The sequence below is a fragment of the Corvus hawaiiensis genome, chromosome 26 (genome assembly GCF_020740725.1).
Source record: "Corvus hawaiiensis isolate bCorHaw1 chromosome 26, bCorHaw1.pri.cur, whole genome shotgun sequence".
Lineage (NCBI taxonomy): Eukaryota > Metazoa > Chordata > Aves > Passeriformes > Corvidae > Corvus > Corvus hawaiiensis.
In genome coordinates, this window is record NC_063238.1 from 40,225,683 (window position 1) to 40,252,552 (window position 26,870).

A 26,870-nucleotide genomic window follows, 5' to 3' on the forward strand; every position below is an offset into this window, starting at 1 on the left:
CCATCCAGCCAAACAGAGCCCAGACTTTGCTACAGTCAAGGCAGAAATTATCCCACCACCGCCCTCCTGAGCTGACACCATCCTGGCAATATTTTACTGATAACATGCAACCAAATTAAACAATCTGCTAATTGGGCAAGAATTAAATGCTTTAAGGGAACTTCCATCAACCTAATAATTTTTGTACTAGTCACAGGGACAATGGCTGCTCCTTGTGGAGGTCTCTGTTTTCAATGTAAATTTCAGAAATACAGCTTCAATTCTGACATTTTTTTTTATGCAGAGATGGGATCAGGAGCATTTTGTACAGGCAGGCCTTTCATGGATTCAGGTAAATCCACACTCTCCTGCAGAAGTCATGCTTGTCTGTCTCATATTGAACAAGCCAAGCACAAAGCCTGCCAGCAGTACTTACCCTTTCTCCATCTTTACCCTTCCCAGGCAAACCTGGCTCTCCAGCACGCCCTGGCTCACCAGGTGGCCCAGGTAAACCCACTTTTCCTTCTTTTCCAGGATCACCCTATAGAAAACAATCCATCAGAATTCATTAGAATACTATAGACTATCCCCATCTCGGATCTTTCACTAGGACTGAAAGACATGGATTTTTTCCTACCTTTCTCATCTGGATTTCTTTTGGTATCATAGGAAACCCTCTTTTATGGGACGTCTTTTCCTTCAGTAAACTCAAGGCACTTGTAATTTCCATTAAGGAAAGTAAAAGGAGACTTCAGAATGTTTTTGGAACCAGCTAAATGTGGCAGTGTGCTCTCCCCATGGAGCACACCCCAACCTGATCTTGTCAAAATTGGTTATCCCTGCTGTGACGCTGAGAAATGCTGGAATGTGCCCTGATCCCAGTGTGATCTTTGCTTCCTGTGATCCTGCCCAACTGACACCTGCCAGCAGCAGTAGCAGTGAACGCACCTGGTTGTGATGGCTGCATCTGATTCACAGTGGGTTCAGGGGAGGCAGGTAACAAACCTACAGGCAAGGGCTGGCTTGGGCAATGTGCCCACCTAACCACAGTTAATGTTTTCACAAATTTGGGAGAAATGAACATTTGTAGTCAGTATGAAAATATGAGACAACCATCTTACCCCATAAACAGTGGACAGCCCAGGGCCTGCAGTGGGCTGCATGGCCAGATCTCCCCTTGGCATGGATGCCTCTCAAGGTTACCCCTCAAATTACCACCTTATCACATCAGATACTCAGCAAACAGAATGGGAATAAGTGAATTGAAACTTTATATAACTTAGCTAAGTTATATAAAGGATTGGTTGTGCACATATAATGCTTTAGACAAAATAGCGATCACGTTTGGGACTAAGTCTGGATGAAGACACACCTAAACTCCTCTCTGAGAAGGAGTTTAAAACACAAAGGGATCCTTTCTGAACCTCATGACTCAATGGAAGGATCTCCCTGACGGTTTTGTCTGACCCTGTCCTCAATGCAGTAAATAATCAAGTGTACCTTGCATTGAATCTTGTTAAACCATTATGGCATTTACCATTGAACTTTGTTAACTTGGTGTCTTGTATCAATGAAATATACTGTTGCTTCCTTCTTGTGAGTGAAGTGCATCACTCTTTCTGCAACACTGAATGAGAGAGCCCTTGGTCCTCACAGGACCCTGAGGTAGAACTCAGTAATTTGGAAGAAGATTTTAATGAAGGAGCTAGGATTTTTAAGCCTTTTAAGCCCCAAATACATGGATACAGGGGGCCATGTTTCTGATTAATCATTCCTACTCCAGCAAGCAAAGATCAGGACTCCAGCATGCTAAGCACTCTGAGGTACATGAATCCAAATCCCAACCCCCTGGCCTTAGAAAGCTCATGAAACGGGACAGAAAGCCAATTTTTCTTCCAGCTTTGGATTTACAGAGATGAATAGGAGCTCCTTAAGACACCAAATGTCCACTCTTGTCTGGTAATGAGGACAGCAGAAGACTATAATTGTGTAGCAGTGATTTCACTATATCCAGTCATATCTCAGTGGTTTATTAGGTAAATTATAAAGTTGCAACTGGGTGAAAACCTGACAGCACATGTAATAGAGGAATTCAGACAAGATGATGTTATGAACCCATGTGTCTTTACCATCCATGAACCTTTGAAATAATTTCCCAGTTCAGACTGCATCTGTTCCTATTACCTAAAATACTTAAAAAAAAAAAAAAAAAAAAAGAAACAAATCCATCAAAGAATCAACTCACCTTTTCCCCCTTTTCTCCTGCCTTTCCTGGGAGTCCAGGGCCTCCAGGCACACCCTGCAGAGAAAAGAAATTTAAAGTTTAGAAGTTTTTTTGTAGGCAGTATTGGATCCTAAACAAAGGGGCAGACCTGTGGGTTCAGTACAGTTTATCTCAAGGATCAGTATCAGCTCTACATCTCCCAATACAGAAAACCTGTAATCCAGAGAACACCACAGAAGAGCTGTGTAACAGGTCCTTAAAGGAGGAATTTCTCTTTCAATATAAAAAAAGAGCTGAACAGAAAAAGCAGAAACTGAGCTAGTACCAGATTTGTGCATGCTACCAGTAACTATTTTTTTCATTTTTTTGAAATCCTCAGCAGCTCCTAATATGCTACCAACAATCCCCCAATCACCACCTCTGTATCAGAGAAGCCAAAAGCCTCCCAACACTGGGAAATGTTCATTTCTTCCTCTATTTCAGTTTTCAATCCTTTTAACGTCTTGGCAGGTCTCAAAAGACTCCGTGTCAAAATATAGATGATTTAGAGCTATAAATTAAATACTGTAACTTTTTAACCCACTAAAACACATTTTAGAATGGTACTCCATTTTAAGATGTGAAATCATGTCTTGGCACCATTAAGATTGGATTGACCTCAGAATGGATGTGATAATTATTTTCCTTTCTGCACCAGTAAAAATTATTTCCAACTATATTAGCTTTTATAGGTAATATATTGGTATTACTGGTATAGAAGTTAATGGAATATGAAATTGAAAAGTTCTTCATTTTCAAGATCACCTTTCAGCTTGAAATGAAATCATCACATTAATACAATTAAACCAAATGTATCTTAACAATTAGTAGAAAGGTAATTTAGGTTTTCTTAGATTGCCCAGGTAGTAAACTCTGGTTCTAAGAGTGCTGTGTTCTAAACCACTGTGCCTGAATACATCATATCCTGAGGTATAAATGCTGGTTGTGGTGGCCGATTGACCTGTGGTACAAGAGACAGAGAGAGCTCTTGGTAAGACAGTCTGTGGTGCCAAAGACTTCGGTTATGGTGAGGGAAAGAAGCCTCTCCCAGGATGCTGTGTTCGGTTATGGTAATGTACCCCAGTTCAGCTTCCCCGGTTGGCTCCTGGTGTTAGCCACACCCCTGTACTTAAACCTGAGCTGTCACATGCTCAGGGTCATTTGCCTGTAGAACCCTTCACAAGTTGTAGCAATAAACTGCTTTCTGTGGAACACTATGCAAGGACCCTTCTCAACTCCTTGCTGTTGGGGTTAATATTACTGAAGCCATCTCTGCTTCTGTGTGCTCAGGCATGTGAGCCACAGAGCCGGCAGGGAACCCAGTAATACTGGTTTTCACCTACTCCAGTCTAAGCCCAGAGAAACCCCAGGAATTAGAAAGAAAATTACCCTAGTGGAGCTGGGAGTAGAGTTAGTCCAAAGATGTTTTTACCAAATATGAAGTGTTTTGTCATGCACAACTTAATAGTGGTGATGAACCCCCCAGTGAGGGGGACGCTGCATTGATTTCAAGGCTCTTTAGGCTCAAATGCCTACATGCTTTCATAATAAAAGTGGCAGTTTACCACACTATTTTTGTATCAAGAAGTCATGTTTACAAAAGGAGAGGACAAATGAAAACAAGGCAAAGAAAACAAAACTGAAGAGACAGTAAACATGGAATTGTTTCTTTTGAAGAGTTGGCAGCAAAAATTGCTTTTGACAATTTGGTGAGGAATGAAGCAGCTCTGTTCTTCCCCTTGATAAAATGAGTATGTTAAGGTATTTCATGGATACACCATTCCCAGCTGCCTCCAGATCTTTCAATTCAGCCATAAGAAACAAGTGTAATGAAACACAGCCTTCTGAACTTCGTAGTAATCCCCGTGGAAGGGAAAACTAAACACATTAAATAAAGAAATCAGGGCACAGATGGGAAAACAAATACACTGGTGCATACTTACCACATTTCCTGGCAAGCCTCTTGGACCTGGGGGCCCTGCTGGTCCACTCAAACCCTGTTTTAAGAAAATGAAGTGTGTATATGTGTGTGCATATATAAATCACAACTTGTATCACCATAGGAACAAGATGTGCCAAGTGAGATTGGATTTCATGTCAGACAAGGTGTTGTACAACAAGAAAGCAAAGAATAGCATGTTTGTTTGAAACATTTTTATGTAAAGGAAAATGAAACAATACAAAATGGGGGAAGGATCTCTCTAGGAGCATAAACCTACCTTCTATCAAAATGAATCCTAAATCTAGCTCAGATACAGGAAGAAAAGTCTGGGCCAGAAAGATCAAAAGAACAGAGGAAAGTATGTTGATTTATCATAAAAAAAAATCTAGGTCAACAAAATATGCTTTGTTGACAATTCTATCTTTCTCTGCTGTGGGGAACAAAACCTGAAAACATTCATTTGCACTAAACAGGTGAAATAGCCTAAACCATCTATCTGGAGTGCATAGTTTTGAACTGCAGGTCTTTTTCCATTTGCAAGTCAAAGCTTTATAGCATGAAAAAGCCCATGTGTGCCCCCAAAATTCATGGGAGACATTAGAGGACATATATTTGGAGATTTATGTCCCCATATAGATGTGTGTTTGGGGTTACCAGGCTATATTTAGATGTTTCATAGAATCATAGATTTCAGTTGGAAGGGACTTAAACATCATCTGGTTCCAAACTGTCTGTCATAAACAGGGACACGTTCCAATAGACCAGATTGCTCTGGGCAACCTGTGCCAGTGCTTCACCCCCTTCACAGGAAATAATTTCTTCTTCATATTAATCTAAACCTACTTTCAGTTTGAAGCCATTCCCCCTTGTCCTATCACTCCATGCCCTTTACAATATCCCTCCCCAGCTCTCTTGTAGTTCCTTTTTAGGCACTGGAAGGGGCTCTAAGATCTCCCTGGAGCCTTCTCTTCTCCAGGCTGAACAATCCCAACCCTCTCAGCCTTAGCTCATAGCAGAGGCTTAAAGGTTTCCTCATTTCTGTGTTATTTATAGTCACTGGTCTTTGAGGTGATAGAAACAATTGGAGCAGCAGCAGTCTGTGAAAGGATGTCAAAAAATGAGAAGGTGCCTGCAAATACCTGCATTTCCATATCATTAACATCCTCTGAACCACCAAGTTATACAAAGAAATAAAATCAAGGAATGGGTTTTGGTGGAAGTGGGATGGTTTTTACCTTCTTTTTTTTTTTTTTTTTTTTTTCCCGTAATACTAAGGAGTGCTTCAACCAAGAGGGAAAGACACCTGAAAACAGGCAGTTCAGGGTTTAGGGTCAAAGCACTCCTCAGGAACAATGTCTAAGCACAAGGCCAAGAAGGAAAACCATGAATGCAAAGGCGGAAGAAGAAATTTCAGTGGTTTAGGATGCATCATTTGGATTTCCTATTTCCTCCTTCTCCTAATTGCAGTCATCCCCTGTCTCAATCATTATTTCAATCAGTTCTTCAGCGTTTTTTCCTTCTTTGCTTGCAAAGAAAGTCTGTGGCCTTTTATTCAGCCGCAAAGGGCCTATATGCTCTCACAATAATAAAATTGGACTGGAATCCTTTGTGTTCCTAAGCACACAGCTTGACAAGAGGAGCACTCCCTACAACAAATGCCTCAAAAAGAGGTGTGGGATGAGTCTTCTGGATGAGCCACTATTAAAAAAAAAAATAGCAGAATTGACAGTGAAGCCTAAAGGTAACCATGATCAAAAAACAATTCCTGCTGCTGCTGAGCAGTGAGCTCTCTGCTCCAGCTGGCTGCCGGAGCTGGGCTGACATTGCAGTGCAGTCACACTCACCCAGAAAAGGGTGTTTTGTTAGGCAGGGAGAGATCTGAGCAGGAAAGATGCACAATCTTGAGCTGGGATGAATGGATTGATGAGCTAGCTGAATGGGGCATTGATCTGTTTGGTGCAGATGGTCCTGTTTGCCCACAAGCAGCCACTCTTCCAGCTGTGGATTGGATTAGGATGTGTCCTGTGCCCAAGGAGCCTGGGACTGCAGATCCACAAGATGTTGCTGTCAGTGTCCTTTCAAGTGTGTTACTGTCAGGGAAAAATGCTGCAAGGGAAGCAGTTACTTACAGTCTCTCCAGGAGCTCCAGCCTCTCCTTGGGCTCCCTTCTCCCCCTTTGCACCCTGTGCAGAAAGGAGAGATACCAGCTGATTAGACATGGGAGGAGACCTCTTGCCAGACAAAAAATCTTCAGGATGCCTGAATGTGTACTAGGCAAGGGTTTTTGTTAACCAGTCCACAGAAGAGTTAATGGCTGAGGAAATAGCTCCCGGTTCTCTATGCACCAAGAAAAGGAACTATCAAAATAAAACCCTGGGACTTAAGAAGAATTTCTAATGACTGATCAGCTCAGAAGCTGTTTCTCAGCACAGGATGCTGAAACTTGCAGGTATTCATCTGGGTGTGCCTCCTTCATATCCTCAGGCCTACCAACTACTTCATTTCCAGCTGAACTTTGATGGTCTTCCTTCACAGAGGAAGATTTGCCTACAGTTCTGAACTTTTTTCCAAGACCTGTGGTTTGGTAGCAGCACAAGAAGCCCTCTTGAAGGACCACAAAGTTGGAAGAAGTCCCTCAGACAATACTGACCATGATACAAAGATACTGTATTTCTGAGCTGATTTCCTTTCTGTTGTCCTGATGTGGAGCAGACGTAGATATCTCTACAGAAGTCCCTGAACTTACAACAGTGAGAAAAAAAAAATGGGTGCTGGTACGTAAGGGAAGAATTATTTACAGTGATATAGACCTTGAGGGCACTCCACTCTAGTCATGTCAAAGACTGTCTTCAAAGGCCCTCTTACCTGTAGTCCTGCATGTCCTGGCACACCTTGTTCACCTGGGACCCCAGGTAATCCCTGCAAAACAGAGGGAGAGGTAAAGGAGCTCCTTCCACTGAGAGAAGGAAGTGTGGTTTTTACAGAGGCTGCCACTGCACAGGGCTCTGTCTCTTTTGGGAGCCCCATCCAGAACAGGAGGGTCCAGAATACAAATGCAGTACCCAAATGCACAATTTAGCTGGGCCACATCACTTCAAAATCCCTTTATAAATCCTGCACATAAATTACTGTCAGCCAAGCTCTGCCTAGCAAATCCCACAGTCCTCTTTTCAGCTACTGAGGCCCAGAACTATAGATTAGGTGCTTAAACTCCTGTAGTCATGTAGCTTCCTCTACAGGCAGTACAAAGACAAGCACCACTGTGGCTATTTCTGATGAGTGAAGCATCCCAGCTATGGAAGGAGCATGTACAACCCTCTCCCTCCAAAACTGACCTCTCTCATGTCCTCTCCTTGCTAAAGTTCAAAGCCAATTGAAGAAACACTTGGCTGTACTTACAGGTTCTCCACTCATTCCTTGATCTCCTTTGTCCCCTTTTGGTCCAGGTTCACCCTGATATAAAACAATAAAACAGAGAAATAAAAGCTATTTCCAGGGCTGGAACTCACACTAGTCCTGCTTAGTAAAGGGCTCTTACAACCAGTTATCCATTTCTGACACAAAGTAGCTTCTCCAAAGGACTTTGAGGTCAATGAATCAAAACTGATATCCCACACTGAAACAGGGAGATCACTGTCTAGACTTCTTGGTCTGTTCCAATACTAACTGAAAAAATACTCAGTTTAAAGGGAGAACATTTTGCCCTCATGGAGAAGAGTAGCTAAAGAATGTACCCAAAATTTGATCAATAATCTCTAACGTTTTAAAAAGCCACATGATGTGATCAATAGCAAAAGCACCAGTGCCACTGCACTACCTCTCTGTAGGACCCCAGCCCTAATGTCATCCTACAGTGATCCCACATAAAGACAGTTCCCTATTCCACCTACAAAAGAGAAGTGTTCAGTGCTCATCTGGAGCATTTCCAGAGGTGTGCACTACGCAGCTATTACTGAGCTCTAGTTCTATTAACATCTCCATACATTCATGCAGCTTCCTCTCCCTCCTGCAATGTCAGTACCTTTTTTCATGCACCACCATCACTGCCTAATAGGATTAATTTATTCCTGTTCTTCCTCCTTACAGTAAATTGAATATGCATTCAGACAGAAGTTCATCAGCTTTGTCCTGTGGTCTAGAGCAATAATCAATAAATCCATATTTCTGCTTTTTATAAATTGAAAAGGAAAGCACGCAATTATGGAACTAGCTGGAATAAACCAGGCACTACACGAATACTCACATTTGTATATTGTTATGAGCATATGTATTCAGGCAACAGCAATCATTACTTATTCATTATTTATCATACCAAGTGTTTCAATTATGCAATCAAGGAAGAGTAAGAACATCAGTGATTTAAGCTACACACACAAGCAAGGCATAGTGATCAGCCAAAATGCAGAGCCAGATAAATCAGCTTGAATTTTATTTACGTCAGCTATTTGCCAATCATTTCTGCATCACCTGGGAATTCACAGCCCATTTTCAAATGATTCTCTAACAGACAAAATAAATGTAGCTGCATAAATATTACTTATGCTTGTGTTTATTATGTATTATGAATAAATATTATCATCGGTGATAAATAATGGGAGGAATTTTACTCTTCAAGTAGCATCCCATTAGATCGACTTTTAACCAGGCAGTCCCTGATGCCATCTAGTGTCCTTCAGAAAGACCTCAGGATCACCTAAAGTAGCTTGAGCAAAGAGTCTAAAGCTGCAAATCTGTATGTTTGTGTGTGGAAGTTGTTTTGTATAATGACATTTCAAGTTCTAAAACTCTTTTGAGAGAGCACAACGACAAGGCACAGACATAGGTCAGTACATTTGTAGGCAGGGATGGTGCTACTGAGTGGAAATAAGGATGTATATTACCAGGGAAAACAAAACTGCAAAGGGAAGAAGTAACAACAGGTAAAGAGGAGACGTTTTTAATATTCTCCTTTGTCCCACTTTTTCCTTAATACTTGACTTGCACAGTAGTGCAAAATCTAACAGCCACAGACATGGGCAAAGGAAGCATTTCTTCACAGATTCATACAATGGTTTGGAGAGGAAGGGACCTTAAAATCATCTATTTCCAACCTCTCTGCCATTGGAAAGGATGCCACCCACTCAATCAAGTTGCTCAAAGCCCCATCCAACCTGGCCTTGAACACTTCCAGACATGGGGCACCCGCAGCTTCTCTGGGCAACCTGTTCAGTGTCTCAGCACCCTCACAGTAAAGAACTACTTCCAAACACCTAATCTAAACCTGCCCTCTGACTGTTTAAAGCCTCTTTGTGGCCTCCTCTGGATTTGCTCCAAGAGGTCCAAGATGTCCTTGTTTTGGGGGCTCCAGAGCTGGATGCAGCATTCCAGGAGGGGTCTCACCGGAGCAGAGGGGTATAATCACCTCCCTCGACCTGCTGGCCATTGCTGCAGCCCAGGACACAACTGGCTTGTGTTAACCCAACCCTCCAGCCAATCTGCCTGCAAGTCCTTTCAAGTTTGCCAAATTCATGTCTCTCTGCTGAGGCTGTTAACACTGCCTGCTAGGGCTGCCCACTGGCAGCTGCTCTTAATCCACTGCCACCCACTTCTTACCTACAGCTCAGTGCACAGAAATGACACAGTGACAGCTGACAGCTGCCACCAGCCTGGCCCAGAGGAGGACTTACAGCTTCCACGGCCTGCTCTCTGCAGTATCTTCCTGTAGTCTCAATTATGCCTCAGTAGTTCCTGTGTCACTTAAAGGAAAGCAAATGCAATGGGGGTTCAGCTGTGCCCAGCCACAGTGGGAGACAGAAGGCAAAGTGAGGAGCCGCCTCTTTTTTACCGCTTTTGCCTCTTTCCAGCCATTATATCTGACTACCACTGTGGTTCTCTCACCCCATCTCCAAGAATACTTCATGATCCTAACTGACCAGCCTAAATATATATGAAGTAGCTCCCTGGTACTGTACACCACACACTCAATGGGAAGCAATGGCAAAGACTGGTTTTGGGAGAATGCTGTCTCTCCACAACTGTCAGCACCCTGCTGGTCCTGCCATCTCTGTAACACTACCCATGACACTCGCTTAAGGCTGATCACCTCTTTCTGACACTTTACTTTGAACACCTGTAAATCAAAGGTAACTATTCTTACCTCCCCTTCTCCTCCCTCACAGTGCTATGTGCAGAGCTGTGCTGTGGCAGGTGTCACCACAGTCGTCTTGCACATGGAGAAATCCCAGCAAATGGAACAGCTGACACACTTCAAGCCTTTTACTTCTTACTGTCTTGCAGCTCATTTACAAGAGCAATGTACTCAAAGCAAAAGAAACAATTCCTTCCGTGACTGTAGCAATACAAAGACTACATAAGATGTCATTGTTCTGCATGTTTCCTTAGTGTACATATACATATATATATATATATATATAAACATAAATGTATGTGAGCAAAGGGGAAAAGCAAGCCAAAGAAATCTTGTCTCTTTTTCCAGTACTACCTCATATCCTTATTTCCTTCCTCAGCCTCTGAAGAACCAGGCATATATGTTTTCTTTCTAATGGCACTCCTACAGCCTACCTCTGGCATCCATAAAACCTCCTGATCCATAACAAACTTATCCGCAGATCATGTTATGTCATTTATTTCCCACTAGGTGCTGTAAGTGGGAACTAAATCTTCATTTTAAACTCGGTTTAAGAGGCTGGGATAGCACACAGCTCCGTCCCAGCCACGGCTAGCTTGAATGCTGATCTTACCAGCACAACTTTGGACTTCACAGCTGATGAGGATGCCCAGAACCAGACTCAATCTGAGATCTTTACTGAAAGCATTTAAATAACACAGAAAACACTAAGGGCTGTGTGTGTATCAGATACAAGAGGGGATAAGCCAGAGGCCAAATTAATTAGAGATGTTACTTACAGGAATCCTGGGGTGTGGGGTGAAGAAGGCTGGCTGGAACAGAAATCATCGTGTTAAAAACAGGATAGTCTATTTTCCTTACAGTGCAATAGTTTACATAATCTCCTGTCATTACAGATTGCACATTCCATACATCTGTAAGTAGGTTTATAAAAGAGCAACCCATTGTAACATCTGGGTGTTTGGAAAGAAGCCCACAAATATCTTACATCTCCCAGAATATTTGAAATATGAACGTAAACTCAAGACAATCCTGTGTGTCCTACCATGACACAAAAACAATCAATCTTTAAACTTCATAGCAATTTTACTGCTAGCAATCTCCTGCTTACTTTTTGACTTGGAGACACCTTCTGTATTATTAAATTTCCTGATGTCATGGTTGAACTTGTACATGATATTTCCTGATACATGGTTGAGTTCTGCTTTGTACCATGTACATGACATCTCAACATGGTTTTCTTAGAGAATACATAGTAACTCTGAAGGACCAAGTTTTGTAGAAAGACACAGTATATTTTCTCAAAGCTGATAAAATTTTGAAGAAAAAAATAGTCCTTGATGACATGAAATATGTCAAAAGCATTCCCTACTTTTAACAGCTGAAATAGCGTCCTGGTTCCAGCCTAGATCAGTGGGAGGGAGCATGGCCAAGAAATTATGTTATTCAACACCACCTTATGCCACTGCCAAGGGTGAAAGAAAGGAGTTCTCTCTCTTGCTTTGGAGAAGGGAAGGACATCCCTTTCCATTGTAGTGAGTGCAGCAGATGGAGCAGTGGGATAATGCTGGTCCTGATTGGAGGGAGTGTTTAGGGTGGCATGGCTGCAGTCAGGTCAAGCTCCAGACTCTCTCTTTTGTCCACTTTTGTTATTAATATTGTTGCTGTTATTGTTCATTTTCTTATCTTATTGTTGTTTGCATAAATTGTTCTTATCTCAACCTGCAATCTTTTCCTTTTGTGGCCCAAGTTCTCCCCTCTAGCCACACACAAGTGGAAGAGGAAGGAAGTGAGTGACCAGAGGGTGGTTTTGGAGTCTTGGGGGGTCAGGGGTGCTAAATTGGGGAATAAAATTCCTAAATCACAACACAGAGAAATTATTTCTTCCTACAAACACAGGAAGCTTGAGCAGTCAGGCACATCTTCTCCATGTCCAGCCATGTTGTACTGTGTTTGTGAGCTGCCTTCTCTGCCTTTACTAACACAGATTCATCCTTGGTGTTGTGACTGGGTCATTCTTGTCTGATACATGTGGAGTCTGTCTACACAAAGCACCATGAAGGACCCTGTGGCATAGATTTAGGCCCAGTGAATGGCATGGAATAAATTTCACCACCTTCTCCATTGCTGCATGGACGTCTTTAGGCACTTAGTTTCAACAACAGACCTTGATTCAAATTTTCTCCATAATCTGTGAATGTGGTAGCTTGTATCCAGCTGTGGTGAGCAGAGCTGATGAGAGGATATGTGCCATGTCTTGGAGGATCTGTGAATGGCATCAGTCCTCCAGTTGCAATGATGGTGCTTATTCCAAGCTGCTTACTCAAGTTTTCTTGGAGGGAACTCAGAAGTTTGTGTATTTACATTCAGTGGGCGCTGATTTTATCACCAGTGAACTTCATTGTAATTATACTCAGGGTCCCCAAAGTAACACTGAATCTTCTTTTTGAAAACAATAAATATATGTATTCTTGGTCTGTTGTTGCAAAGAGGCAGAGGAAGGAACAACCTCACCAAAAAAACAAAAACAAAAAAAAAAAAAAAAAAACAAACAAAAAAACCCCAAAACAAAAACAACCCACCCAAATACACCTTGATATTGCTTCTCTGAAACAAAAACGAAATAATCTCAGAGTAAATGGGTCCTAAAGTTTCTGCAGAGAAGTAAGAAACCTTAAACTTGAAAATATTTGTTTCTGAAGAACTTATGTGGAGAAAGTGCAATGATGCCTTGAATATTGTTACAGCACCAAACAGTCTTACTTACTGTTCCAGGTAAGCCTGGTGGTCCAGGGGAACCTGTGTCACCCTGGAGAGAGGAAAAAAATGTAAATAATTACATAAAAAGATTCCCAAATAAAACTCAACATTATAATTTAGAAGATGCAGCATTACCAGATGAGATGTAACCCAACCCCCCAGCTCAGTGACACTTCTGGACAGAATTTTTGCTGTCCTTGCTTTGTTGCATGCAGGATTCTCACTCTGTTTTCTTCATCCCCCTATGATTTTATCGTTGACCTGACTTCACAGGTCAATGAATTTCTAAAGTTGTCCCATTCAGTTTAGGATATAGAGTTTAATTGGCTCTTTACAGTTGATCAGAATTCTTGATTGAAAATAATGTTTTAGCTGAACATCTTTCATTGATAATTCCCATGTTTTTCATCAAATATTTAAGCTTCTAAATACATTTCTCTCCCAAATTTTGAGTTAAAACTATACTGTTGCTGGAGGATCTCCTGAGCACTGGATTACCTTCCTGTGGGCTATGCTCCACAAACATCTGTCCCCTGACACTCGAAAGCCAAGAACTACAAACACCAATTGTTAACCTCCCAAGTACAGGATGTTCAGGTGCCTCACTCATGTCAGTGGACCACCCATGAAAGAATTCCCACCTCCACAGATGGTAAAAGTCACTGATAAACTGAGGACTGATGGAAGAACCCACGTCCTGAATGCTACTGCCACTGTAATGAAGGCAGTTTTCCACTATACACCCACAAGCATCTGCAAGGTCAGTGCTTCTTCACCTCCATGTTCACAAGAGTTGAATGTAAATTTTGGTGGACATTACCTTTGTCTACTTCTCTCACTCTCACTAAAATTAATGGTGTTGTGATGGCAGAAGCCCAGACTGTTCCTTAATTATTGTTCTATCCCCCACAGACAGGCACAGAAAACTTTTTAGATTTTAATTCCAGGCTCATTTATACCAGACAGTTATAAACTAAAGAAAATTCTCCTTGAATTAATGAATTTTTCCTTAATTTCATCAGATTTCATTGCTCAATACATGATTGTCTCCATCCCACACATAGCTATTTCTGCTGCTTCTCTGTAAAGTTCAGCTAAAAGTCTTCCAAATTTTCTAATCTTCCTCAGATAGCCTCCTCTATCACTTGTCTCTGCCCTTTTGTCTGTTTTCCTCTCTCATCTAAGGAAGATCACGGTCTTTTCATGACTTACCTTTTCTCCTCTTTCACCTTTCATTGCTGGGAGACCATCTCTTCCTTTTTCTCCCTAAAAGCAGGGAAAGGAAGCAAGAAATATGCACATTTTGATTTGAATGCATCAGTCTCACTAAAATATTTTACACTTTCAGTTATCTAACCTGTCTTCTAAGATGTAGAGAAAGCAATTAAAAATGTAACATTTTGAAGATGGCTTCAAAAATCCACTATATTTTCAAAACCAATGAATATCAATTGAGTTCCCAGAAAGGAATGAAACAATCCTAAAATAACTTGCTTATAGAAGATCTTAACTGCCTGATGGAATTATAAAAAACAGATTTTTTTCCCAGTTGGAAAAGAGAGGCAGCAGAACAGCAGTTAAGAACCAAAGTGAATATTTATAACAATGTTTTGTTTATATAAGAGATTTCTGAATCACCCATCCCCTGATGACTACTTCTTTATTTTGCCCAGGTAACGTGGCCTTCTGAATGTGAGATGCTTAACAAAGATGATGTGATTCTCCTCAAAGTACAGACACAAAGTCTATTTATCCTGCATCCAGAATGGAATTACCTGACATTTCTATGATTTTATTTACAGAGAATATCACAGAATCATAGAATGGTTTGGGTCAGAAGGGACCTTAAAGACCATTTAGTTCCAATCCCCTGCCATGGGCAGGGACAATTTCCTCTAGACCAGGGTTGTTCAGAGCTCCATCCAGCCTTGCCTCAAACACTTTCAACAGAATATATTCTCCATCCTATGCTCTACAAGACATATAATGGAGCAAACTGCATGGAAAAAACCTCAGGTGATTTTAGATCCTTCTTGATCACATTCAAGCATGTAGTCAATTATGAGGATTACAGACCACATTTACATGGCTAAATTTACTGTCAGGCCCCTGATCCAAACATTTCCTGGTATGAAGATGTCTCCAGAGTTCTGCAGCTACCCAGAGGAATCAGTAGACACCAGGACCTGGGTGGAAGTTAAGCCATCAGAAAATAATTCAGCCATCTGAAGCCTTTTCCATGGCTCAGTGACAGGGGGGATTTGTTTTTATGCTGTTGTTGTTATCAAGAATTTTTTCAAGTCCTTAAATCAGGCAAATAATTCTAAAAGTGAATTATTTTACCTCCTCTACTGCCTCACAAGCAGCATGGCATCAGTCACAACCATCTGCATTTAGGATAGACACCATTCATTAACACCTCCGTTGCAATTAGGAACAGTCAATAGGCAGGGAATACCTTTTTGGGTACTTGGTAACCTTGCTGGTTGCCAATCAGCTGCTCACCACAGCCATCACACCAAGGGAGAACATCACATAGGGACACTCAAGATAAGTCCACCTGATGCTAAATAGCCACAAAAAAAGATGAATTTGTGGCTCAAAGTCACTCACCCGGTCTCCTTTTTCTCCTCTCAGTCCCGGTAAGCCCCTAGGGCCAGGAAAACCTGCTTCGCCCTGAAAATAAGACAAAGTGTGTGAAATCTGAATTCTATAAGACAGACCCTGCCTGAGTTTTCTCATGGGATTGATTGTAGATGTATTTTGGTGAGAGAGAATGAGATCAGTTTGATTATCAAATAATTTCTTAGGTTTTTTAAACCATTACTTAAACCAGCAGTTAAGACTTCTCCATTTTTTTCCTGTTAATTGATGCCACAGAATTTAGGACATATTTTCTTCATGCTGCTCTGTAGCAGGACCAAGCAAGAAAATAAAAGCAGATAAAGAAATAAAACGTGACTTTTATTTTCATCTTTAATGATCTGGTGTAGTCTGGAAATGAAAAAAACTGCGGAGTATTAATCTGAAAAGTACAGATGTCACTTGATGAACAGATCTAGAGTTTTCTGAGTGAAATATTGCACATTTGGATTTATTTCTATTTGAACATTACCTTTGAGTTTCTGCTTTATAAGACTTGTTATTGGAGTAACTATGATCTCTGTGTCATGTGGTTTCTCCTAAATTTATCAAGTACTCTCAAATTTAGCTCCCAGTTGACCCAGCTTGTCATCTGAAAATAACCATGTGGTTTCCTATTTATAATTCTTTTCTATCTGAATTCATAGTGCAGTATCACAAAGGGGGTCAGTCATGGACAGGACCCAAATTCACTAAGTCTTGTACAAATACTGAACAAAGAAAAGGTAATCCCATCTTTAAAGAGATTATCTTAAGTATAGGGAGAACAAAAGATTATCATTGTAGAGGTACAATGAGTCTGTAGACAAAATCAGGTGAAGAACAAGATGCTGTGGTAACTGAGGATGATTAAGAACATCAGGGTGATGTTGGGAGAATTTTAAAGAAAGTGGCATTTGGTGACAGATGGAGTGGTGCTTTCTCAGAGCCACTGTGGGATCCTGGCTATAAGGGAATCATAGAATGGTCTGGGTTGGAAGGGACCCTAAAGATCCTCTAGTTCCAGCCCCCTGCCTTGGGCAGGGACATCTTCTCCTAGACCAGGTTGCTCAACAACACATCCAGTCTGGCCTTGGACACTTCCAGGGATGGAAATGACAGTGATTTCAGAAATTCAGAGATCAGAGCGCCCGCCTAACATTGAAGAAGAAAAAGGAGAATTTGGAGGGAAAATAAAAACATGGTGTAAATTTGGCCTCTGAAAAAGTCCTGAAGCAAAACATCAGTGAGTTTGTATGAGGTCAAGGACAGAAAGATAATACAAAACAGCCAATGTGGATTTGTTAAAAACTAATCATATCAAACCCATCCAGTTCCTTCCCTTGACACGAAAACTAAGCAGACAAGAAGGAAGCATTTGTGTGATGCATCTTGACCTTAGTAAATTATCTGACACAGGCCAACATGACATTCTCATCAGTAATCACTGAAACATAGTATAGAAGGGTGTCTGGAGGGTGGTGTTCAACTGACTGAAGAAACAGCATTCACACACCTTGCTATTAGCAACTTACTGTCACAATTCAGAGGATATACGAAGTGAAGCCCTCTCAGGGACAACACTATTCAACTTACAACAGGAAACAGCATTTATGAAACATGTGGAGACCATCGCATTGTGGAGAGGGGCAAGTGTTTTGGAAGGTGGTGTTAAAATTCAAAACAGCCCTCTGTGGGGAGACGATTCAGACCAAGGGACAGTGCTCTGGTCAGGGCCTGGCCTTTCATTGCACTTGGACCAAGCCTGCCTGGAAACTTCAGGCCTGGTAGTTTGTTTGCTCAGCTACAGTGAAAGGACACCAAGGAAGGGTACAGAAACCACTCCTCCCTTGGAGCCTGATGCAAACACTCCTGAGGAATCATTTGCCCATGCCACGGTGATTTCTCCTTACCTGGGATGCCAGGTAAGGATACTTTCCTGGGAATTGAGTGACACCTATCAGGTAGATTATAAGATTATAAAGACTTTTGGAGTAGCAGCAGTACAGTCCAGACTCACAATTATTAATTTAGTAAGTGCCTTATCCCAATAAACCTCAATTTGTGCCTCAGACTTGGAGCCTTATTCCATCAATCATAGAATCATTAAGGTTGGAAAAGACCTCTAAGATCAACCATAAGTCTCATCAATATAATTCTTGCACCTTCAATCACAGATGCAAATGACATGCACAGCTCTTATCTTTGGCAAATGGCTTTGTTGTTCCATGTGACCACTTTATACTGCTTTGACAGATAGGTCTTGCAGTTAAGACTATTTTTCCTGCTCACCTGCTCACCAGGTTGGCCACGGCTCCCAGGTTCACCCTGGAAAAACAAAAGCAAATCTATAACATTGTAAGGACTTGAGCCTTTGGTAAGAACATTTTCTCATTAGCAAATGTGATCCCTACTGCTCCATATTGTTCTACCTATGTCCCATAAGGCTCTGAATTTGCCTTTTTGATGGCTTGGGAATGCAGACTGCATGGAGCCAATGCAAGGTCCAGGTTAGATCTCCCTGCACACTTAGGCTTGAGAGAAGAACATCAAATAAGGTTTGGTATTTTGGAACACCATGAAAGTCAGTGAGCCCCATGTGGTCATCCCCTTACGTCTCCAACTTCAGAGGAATCTTACTGTCCTGACTTCAGTATAAGACCTTCCAAAATCATACCTTGGTTGACTCAGTGGATACAGGAGACTATGAAATAAAATCCCTTACCTTAGGGCCAGCTTTTCCAGGAAAGCCTTCCTCACCCTTTTCCCCTCGTTCTCCCTGCAGGGAACACAACAAATCAATACACAAACTGGTGTTTGTGCAGTACGTTTGCAGCCAATGGTGAGGAATATTTTAACTCAGCTCCTCAGGATCAGCTTGGGGGTGTAAATGGAGTCATATGAGAATATGCTTCCTGGACTGTTTTTCCATTCAAGTGCCATTTACAATCACATCTGCAGCACTCTACTGGAGAATTTCTGGAATAACACAATCACTGCTACATTAAAGATGCCCATAGTGAATTACCTGAAAAACAACACCTCAATTCAGTTTCTTCAAACTCTATGTGGTTAGAAAGTCAGAAAGTGTTTTAAAAAAAACATAAAATTTTGGGGCTGGGGCCTTGGTCACTGGGTCCATTATGTAAATACTTTAAAACTGATGTTCCAAGGTGGGTGGTGTCAGTATGGACAGCAGAGGCTGCAGTGGTTGAAATATGGTTACATAGCTGGGAAGTACAGTAAGTATTACACAGAAGTGTGGATAAAATCCAAAGTTTATTTAACATCGGAAATATGTTATGGGCTCCAAATTCTTCCCTTTTATTCATCAGTAAATGGGAGCTGGGGACTCTGCTATACATGGGCTCAAGTATCAGAAGCAAGAAAACCTCTGCCAATGCAATCCAAGGCAACACATGGTTAAGAGCGGTTTTATTTAATAAGCATCATCATCCCCAAAACCTAGTTTGGCCTTTGTAGTCAAAACATGGTACATTTCTTTGACCCTTATTTGCAGCGGGATGACAAGTCAAGTGTCTCCTATCTCTAAATTTCCTATCTCCCTTCTCCCAATGCAGAGACAACAGGGGAGACAACTCCCCTTTCCAATCTGTCATTGGGAGAAGCTTTCAAATGGGATATAAGAAGTAGAAAATAATAAAGAACCAACTTTCTGCCACACAGACCTAGAGAAGGCTCAGGGGGATGGCATCTCTTCTTTCCAGCCCTTCAGGGAGGAAAGAAAGGAACACCTTTGTAGTCTGCTACACTTCTTTGTTCTTCTTCATTGTGCCTTGGATACATGCCTTGACTTGCCAGAGTCACTGGATTTCCTGAAAGATTTTTTGCAATGCCCAGCTGTGTTTTTCCTGCTTCCCTTGCTTGCTCACCCCAATGATCTGCCCAGGTAGGCAGCTTAGTCCCAGTGTCTGTGGTGTCACTTGCCTTTAGACCTGGAAGCCCAGGAAGCCCATTGAGTCCATCTTTGCCAGGCAGCCCCTAAACAAGAGGAAATCATAAACTGTTAAGTGCCGGTTCTTTAAATTGTTATCATCAAATTCAACATAAGTGTGTTCATTTCAACCCTCTAGCCACCCACCTAATTTTAAGAAAAGAAGAACCCCCTCATGCATTTTTTTTTTTTTTTCCCTACTGTGTCTCAAAATGCACAAAAATTCTCACATTGTACGTATTTGCTCTGCCCTTTTTTCCAGTATCCCAGTTTTAGTGAATGACCACTGGATGTCAGCATTGTTACAGAGAAACTCCAGTGTAGAGTTTTTCTACACTGTGGATCTTTAAATATTTTTTTATGTATCTTACTTACATTTTAACTTATTCTATGTAAGTCCCTATTATCAGTAGCTATAAAAATTTTCTTTTACATCAATTTCTCCTTTTAAATATTGGTAATCTGTTATACAGTACATAGACTCCTAAAATTAAATTATATAGCACATAGTGACATAGTGGTTCAGCAAGATAAGAATTAAAATTACTTCCTGTAATGCATTTTAAATGGTGAGAAAAAGTTTTCTTCCCTTTTCCAAGTGTCAGTCAATCCCCAAAACCGGCAGGCTGTAGGTGGCATTTCTGTACTAAGTATTTAATAATTCAACTTTTATGACTTAAGACCCAACAGAAATCGCTATGCTCTGCTAAATCTGAGATTTTAATCATGAGTTATTTGGCCTGATTCAGGAAATTCCAGGTTTGGAAAAACAATATTGTGTAAAATGCAAAAGGAATTTTGAAAGGTATCATATAAAGAAAATAATATGATCCAATTCCTTAAGAATAGTGGGACTGCAGCTGGTAAAATTCTTATTCACAAAAGGTAGCAGAGATTAATTTCTGGAATAAAAGTGACAGTATTGGAGCCCATGTTAAAACCTGGTGTGCAGGCAAGATGTGGGAAACAAAGCAGACTTGAGAATTAAACTATCTGAAACAATGGAGAGCTCGGAGATGAGGGAAGCAGCTCCTCAACACTTACAGCTGGTCCAGGTGGTCCGGTTTTACCGGAAACTCCAATCTCTCCTGGAAGTCCCTGAGAAATGAAACCAGAAGAAAAAATAAATCAGTATTTCTGTTCTTTGCAGGAATCTCACTGGGGATTGCTGCTTTCAACTGAAGTGCAGTTTTCCCTTCAACTGCAGTCAGGTCAGTGCCATGAGGAGCCCTGGAGACACTGACTTATTCCCAGGGAGCACCAACATGGTTCCAAGGCTCAGCAGGGAGAAGCAGTGCTCTAGGACCAGCTGTGGCTTTGCAGTGAGAAAATGTAAGAGAAAACACACATTGCCAGAGGCCCTAACTCTGTTCCCTCTGAAAGCCATGACCTAAAATTTTCCCCACCTGTTTTTTCTTCTCAATATAAAACAAAAAACCCCAGAGCTTTCTTACCGGTGGTCCAGGTGGTCCCAGGGGTCCAGCAATGCCAGGGGGCCCTGGAGGACCCTGCAAGAGAGGAAGCAAAGCCAGTTTATTAAATTCTCTGGTAGCGGCTGAAAGCCTCAGGTCCTTCCCTGTGTAATAGGAGCCCTGTAGGAAATGGACAAAAGCACTGAGCTTTATTTTCTTAACTTCTACCCAAAAAGTGCAAGATGCCAAGACAAGGGGCCATGAACACAGGCAGAAGAGGATCTTCTGCTTAAGCCACTGCTGCCATTGCTGAGGGGAGCTCCATCCTGCACTCCATTACAAGAGAAGGAGCAGTTGAAGGCCATCAGTGGTAACCTGAAGTTTGACCAGTAGGATTCCTTGGAGCATCCAGTTGAAGTTAACTTTGATTCATGTTGTTTCAAAGTGAATAATTTACCTCTGCAAAAAGATTGCTGAAAGCAACTAATTAATGGAACAGGCTTGTGCTTTGAGCTTGCTTTTTTTGGGAGGGTGGAGGTAAAAAAGTGAATCCAACAGTATGGAGAAATGCTGCAGTGACTCAGGTGTTTTAAAACAAAATGTGCCACCCTTTTGTTGCTCAACATCAACCTGCTAGGTAGTAAAAGATCCTCATGAATTCATAGTTTGATGAACACATTCAGTTGGAAATATCTTAACATTCTTACTCATCTCTCTGCAACAGCTGTTTCTCTTAGGGAAAATATTCTCTTAATAGTCACCCGATTTACAGAGGGATTTATTTTTATGCATCGAGCAAATTGTTAAATTTGGCTTCCTGTGAGAAATTTGTTTCCAGCCTTGACAAATCTTAGTATGTTGCTTGAGATACAAAGCATGTTTGTTACTGCCAGCTTCCCCTGTAGACAAGACAGGATTTCTCCTAAGCTCAGAATGAAACATGTGTTCATGTATTTTTTGGATCAGGACCTGAGCAAACAGCATGAGAAATGGATATATGACTGAGCTGAAATTTTACCCTGGCTGCCTCTTTCTGTCTTTCTAACATGACAATCTCATTAATTCTCAGTTTTCAGCATAAGAGGAGTTCTGGTGCAATTGTACTTAAAAAAACAAACAAACAAAAAAAACCACCAAAAAACCTCCCCACCCAAGCCCTCTGTAAAGATTTGAAACTGAGCAACTGATACAAGACAGAAAACGGCCAGACAGCATTTTCCCTGTCACCATTCAATATTAAGGTATTATGAGTCATGGATCAATATTAGTATTTATGTTTAACTGAAAATGTAGGTGATGAGAAGAAAATGGTGTAAAAAAGTGAGGAAAAAGAGGTGTTTGGGGCATGGTTTGGCAAAAAAGGCAGGTAAGTGATCTTATAGAAACTTACTCACAAAATTCAGCCAGGAGCAGCTAAGAGTCTCTCACCAATAGATGGGGCAAAGAGACCAGAAAAGGATCCTGTAGCTGCACTAGCCTCATTGCAACTCAGAACAGACATGGAGTTATCCTGTCAACAACACTCTCACTTGTAGAGTGCCTCAAATGTGAGCATGGCTAAAACATCCCCAGACAGATGTGCCTTTGGATGCATTGATGCTGATGATTTAATTCCTGGGGAATCCTGTGGTTGGGTCCTGCAGTTAAAGATTTTACACCCATCAGGAGACACATGGTCAAGACCATCCTTCACTTAAAAAGGCTTCACTATTCAAGGAAAAGACTCAATAGTCCAAATAAGCCCAGCACAGGAGCAAATACCCCACACAGACAGAACTGTGTGCAGACACAGCTGGATGGAGCGGCCCCAAACACCAAGGACACGGAAATTCTGCTTGGCCCTACTCCACCTCTACAAGACATTGCTGAGAGGCCCTGCAGAAAGTATGGGCTCCAAGAAGGGGCTTCCATGAAGAGTGGGAGGAGAACTAGGAATGAAGGCAAAACTTTATTAAAACGACAAACTGATTCAGATTGGACTATGTCTGTATTTACCTCTGCAGGCTTTCCTCGACAATTCCAGTGGTTCCTTCCTAATAATTTCATTTTGTTCTCTCTCTGTCATTAAGTGAACTGTCTCCCACCATGAAACACACATCCCTCATGGCCCTAGAACAGGGAACTTCTACCAGGAGGTGAAAAAGCCCAGTCAGGACCCAGCCTCAGCCCATGCAATCCCAGGTATGATGTGAGTTACCCCACACAGTGACAGAGTGGCAGGGGTCAGTCTGATCTGAAACCAGTCTTACTCCAGCATCTGACAGCAACCAGTGTAAACCGTAAAATAGGAAGCATTATGTACTCCCCATCCCAACTCTTTTTCCCAGTGTCATAGGTTAGCAAGCATAGTCCCAGAAGGGATGTCCTTGCTAAGGGGTGCTTACAGCTTCCTCTGGTACCTGATAGAACCTATCAGCTGGCCAGTTTGAATATGGACAATTCTTTAAGCCACTTAAAGTTGTGACCACCTCTGTGATCCACACTTAAGAATAGACAGACGCCCCCCCCCCCCGCCCCCCAAGCTCTCTCAAGCTGAAAACCTGAGGGAAGAGAGAGAGGAGATGCTTAAAGCTGAAATTCTGTTGTGAAGCTATGATATATCAGAGTATCCCGTTGTAATTCCATGAAGATCTGGGGGGTGGAGTGTTCAACTCATGAGCAAAAGCACCTGCGCTGAGATAGGCAGATGCTGACGCAGCTGTAATTTCATGAGAAGCTTGGACAGGGAGAGATGGAGCAGATGAGGACTTTTGCTCCAAACAGGAAAGGAGAAAACCTCAGTCCCTAGAGATGGACCAGATGAGGACTTTTGCTCCAAATGGGAAAGGAGAAAACCTCAGTTCCTAGAGATGCTCCCAGGGATAGTCCTAAAGATGAAGATGAGGAAGACCCTTTGCTCCCAGGGAAGGAGAAGGGCCTCTGGTTTTGTTTCTGAACGGCTCAACCTTAAAATTGTACCCCAAAAAACTTCAAGAGTGGACCCTCGAAAGCAGTTGCGGGAAAAGCTGCAAGTCGGGGGAAGGGACTCACACGCAGGCAGAGAGACTCCTCTTCCTGAATGGACTGAACAATATTTGGAAGTGGGCGGCTGGCTCGTTGTGATAATGTTTTCATAGCACGAGCAAGAAGAGACTTCTCATTCTAAATGGACTGAACAAGGTTATTATGGCAGTGGCAAACAGACTGAACATCTTAAGGGTTGTCTTTTTTTACATTGTCAGTGGGAGAAGGGAGGAAGGTGGGGGGAGGAGGACAGTTCTGAAGGTGGTATAATTTTTTTCCCCGTTTTAAGTCCGCTAATAAACTTCTTTATATTCTTTCAAGTTTGGTGCCTGCTTTGCATTTCTCCTAATTCTTATCTCACAGAAGATAAACAGTAATGAGTATTTTAGACCAAACCACTACACTAAATTGGCGTTTCCGCCCGGGAACAAATCCAACCCGCTACACCCAGTTACTCTTGGTTTTCTCACTATCCCAGACAATTTCTAATTATTCTCATAGACTTTCCATATTCAAGGCCAATCTTATGCAACCATAAGTCCTGAAATGGAATACCACTGATCCTTTTCCTAAATTGCCACTAATAATTCCATTTCATCATTCTCCAAGAGATAATTACCCAGGATATCATGCCCAAACTGGTTTACAGGTAGACTCACCATGTGTTGCATCAACAAATGCTACACATACTAATGGAAAGCTGTTCTGATAAAATCTTCTCTGAGATGGACACAGAAAGGACAGTTTTATGGGATGGCCAGCAGTATCCCTTGGTGATGCACAGGGTGCTGGCAGCCTGCTCCAGCTGACTGCACACACCAATACATCGACTGTCCTACTGGGTTTCCTGCTTTCTGCAGCCTGGGCTACAGCAAGTGATGAGACAAAGTGAAATAAAATGGCAGAAATACATCATAAATATCCTTCATAGAGCCCTCCCTTTTGCTACTGTGCAGAGAAGTTCTGTTTCACTTGTATTTCAGTATCTTATTGTAGCCCTTCTCCTGACTTCTGAGTGTAATTCAGAGCAAGTAATATTCTTTTCAAATATTAGAATTCACCAAAATGACAGAATCTATCAAAGTTTTAAAAAACCCAACATTATAAAACTACAGCAGCAGGACTGTGTGTAATGTTCACCCCAAGGAATCTCACACCATCTGTTTTCTTTGCTTCCATTTTTAAGTGAATCCAGATTAAAGCACCTGATTTATACAACTACATTTTTCAAAGATTATTTGATGAATTATGCACATGAGAGTCTTTATCCCAAATCCAGACCACAGTGGTGTCCTGTTGAAACCCTGAACCAGAAGAAAATAATCACAGGATGTATTTTTTTTTCTGGCTGGCAAACACTCTGATGTATGCTTTGTACATGTTGAAGCAAAAACTGATACAAACTTGAAAACTTGATTTTAAAACAGATCTACACAAACACATTTGGGAAAAAAATTGCAAAACACGGATTTTTTAAATAAAATATTTGGACCAGAATATTTTCAAACTGTTGTTTTGAAACAAAAATATTTCAAATGTTCATTAAAATCTAAAATCAAAATACTTTGTAGAGGTATGTGTGTTATGTGATGGGACATCTTTAAAAACATTGTGGGGGGTGGATTTTTTCAGGATTGTGTTTCATCCAGCTCCATTCCTTAGACAATGTAATGCAGTGACAGTGTTCAGGAAAGAAATCTGACACTGTTCATACTGGAGAAACAGCTGTGTCTGCCCTCAAGAATGCACTAAAGGATGTTCTCCTGTTCCAGTGTGTACCTTGCTTGAAGATGGGCTGGGAAAGGCACAGATATTAAGATTTAGGTTGTACACTCCCTCAGGAGGCTCTGAAAAGGAACAGAAGCCTTTGTCTGTGACTCCATCAGTAGACTTCTTGGCCTAAATCTCTTTTCCATGAAAGAAGGGATGACTAAGTCTTGGAGGGTGGTGAACAAATGGCATTCCACAGCGAAAACTGGAGTCTGATGGCTTTCCCAGGTATCTGAAGGCAAAGCCTGCACAGATGTATTTTCTGTGTATTATTCCATGCCAATGTCTGGATTCTGTTACACTATAGCAAAGGTTTAGATAAGCCCTTAACCCAGATTAAAACAGATTCTGGTCTGGGCTGTTAATGCAGTGTGCCAGATTTATGAACAAGAAGAAGGGACATGCAGGAGCATTCTGTCTGCTGACAAAATGAGAGCAAAATGAGTAAATGAGGAACTGACAGCCCTTTCCCTTCCACTCTCTCTTCTTGTCTCCACTCCAAAGACATTCCCCACAATTTCACCTCTCAGAAAGACCCCACAGACCCCTCCTGTTGGCTTTGTGCTGTCTCCCCTTTATTTAATCTCCTTTCCCATAAGAAATGAAGCTGTTGCAGCCAGTTTTGTGGAGCAGCCCACGTGTCTCACTATGTCCTTTGCTACTCCATTGCTCCACTTCTCCACTGCATCCGAGTGGATTCCAGGATCAGCTCCTCAAATCTGCTTCTCATTTCTCACCCCAGCCACTACTACTGTGAATTGGAATTATACAATCAGAGAATCATTATGGTTGGAAAAGACCTCTAAGATCCTCGAGTCCAACCATCAACCCAGGGCTGCCACTGCAACCACCAAACCACATCTCTAAGTGCCACTTCTTTTAAATAGCTCGAGAGACAGTGATTCTACCACTTCCCTGGGCAGCCTGATCCAATGCTTGACCACCCTTCCAGTGAAGAAATTTTCCTTATATCCAATCTAAACCAGAACATATTACTGACTTATTTTCTGTAAGGTTGCATTAGAGCACTGTGTTTC

The 26,870-nt window shown here is 41.6% G+C and overlaps 1 protein-coding gene across 2 annotated transcripts in view; it reads right to left on the minus strand.

The window, feature by feature from the left end:
* The window catches only part of COL22A1 (collagen type XXII alpha 1 chain), a 227,815-nt gene that overhangs the window by 51,075 nt on the left and 149,870 nt on the right, over window positions 1-26,870 (minus strand). For both annotated transcript variants that reach the window (XM_048287054.1, XM_048287055.1), the window contains exons 25-39: window positions 21,103-21,156; window positions 20,693-20,746; window positions 19,642-19,695; window positions 18,419-18,472; window positions 17,986-18,021; window positions 15,685-15,747; window positions 14,284-14,337; window positions 13,079-13,120; window positions 11,091-11,123; window positions 7,584-7,637; window positions 7,050-7,103; window positions 6,314-6,367; window positions 4,186-4,239; window positions 2,225-2,278; window positions 416-520 (exon numbers count right to left, since the gene is read on the minus strand). In XM_048287054.1, the coding sequence (XP_048143011.1) occupies window positions 416-520; window positions 2,225-2,278; window positions 4,186-4,239; window positions 6,314-6,367; window positions 7,050-7,103; window positions 7,584-7,637; window positions 11,091-11,123; window positions 13,079-13,120; window positions 14,284-14,337; window positions 15,685-15,747; window positions 17,986-18,021; window positions 18,419-18,472; window positions 19,642-19,695; window positions 20,693-20,746; window positions 21,103-21,156 (819 nt within the window). The remainder of the gene's footprint in view (window positions 1-415; window positions 521-2,224; window positions 2,279-4,185; window positions 4,240-6,313; window positions 6,368-7,049; window positions 7,104-7,583; window positions 7,638-11,090; window positions 11,124-13,078; window positions 13,121-14,283; window positions 14,338-15,684; window positions 15,748-17,985; window positions 18,022-18,418; window positions 18,473-19,641; window positions 19,696-20,692; window positions 20,747-21,102; window positions 21,157-26,870) is intronic.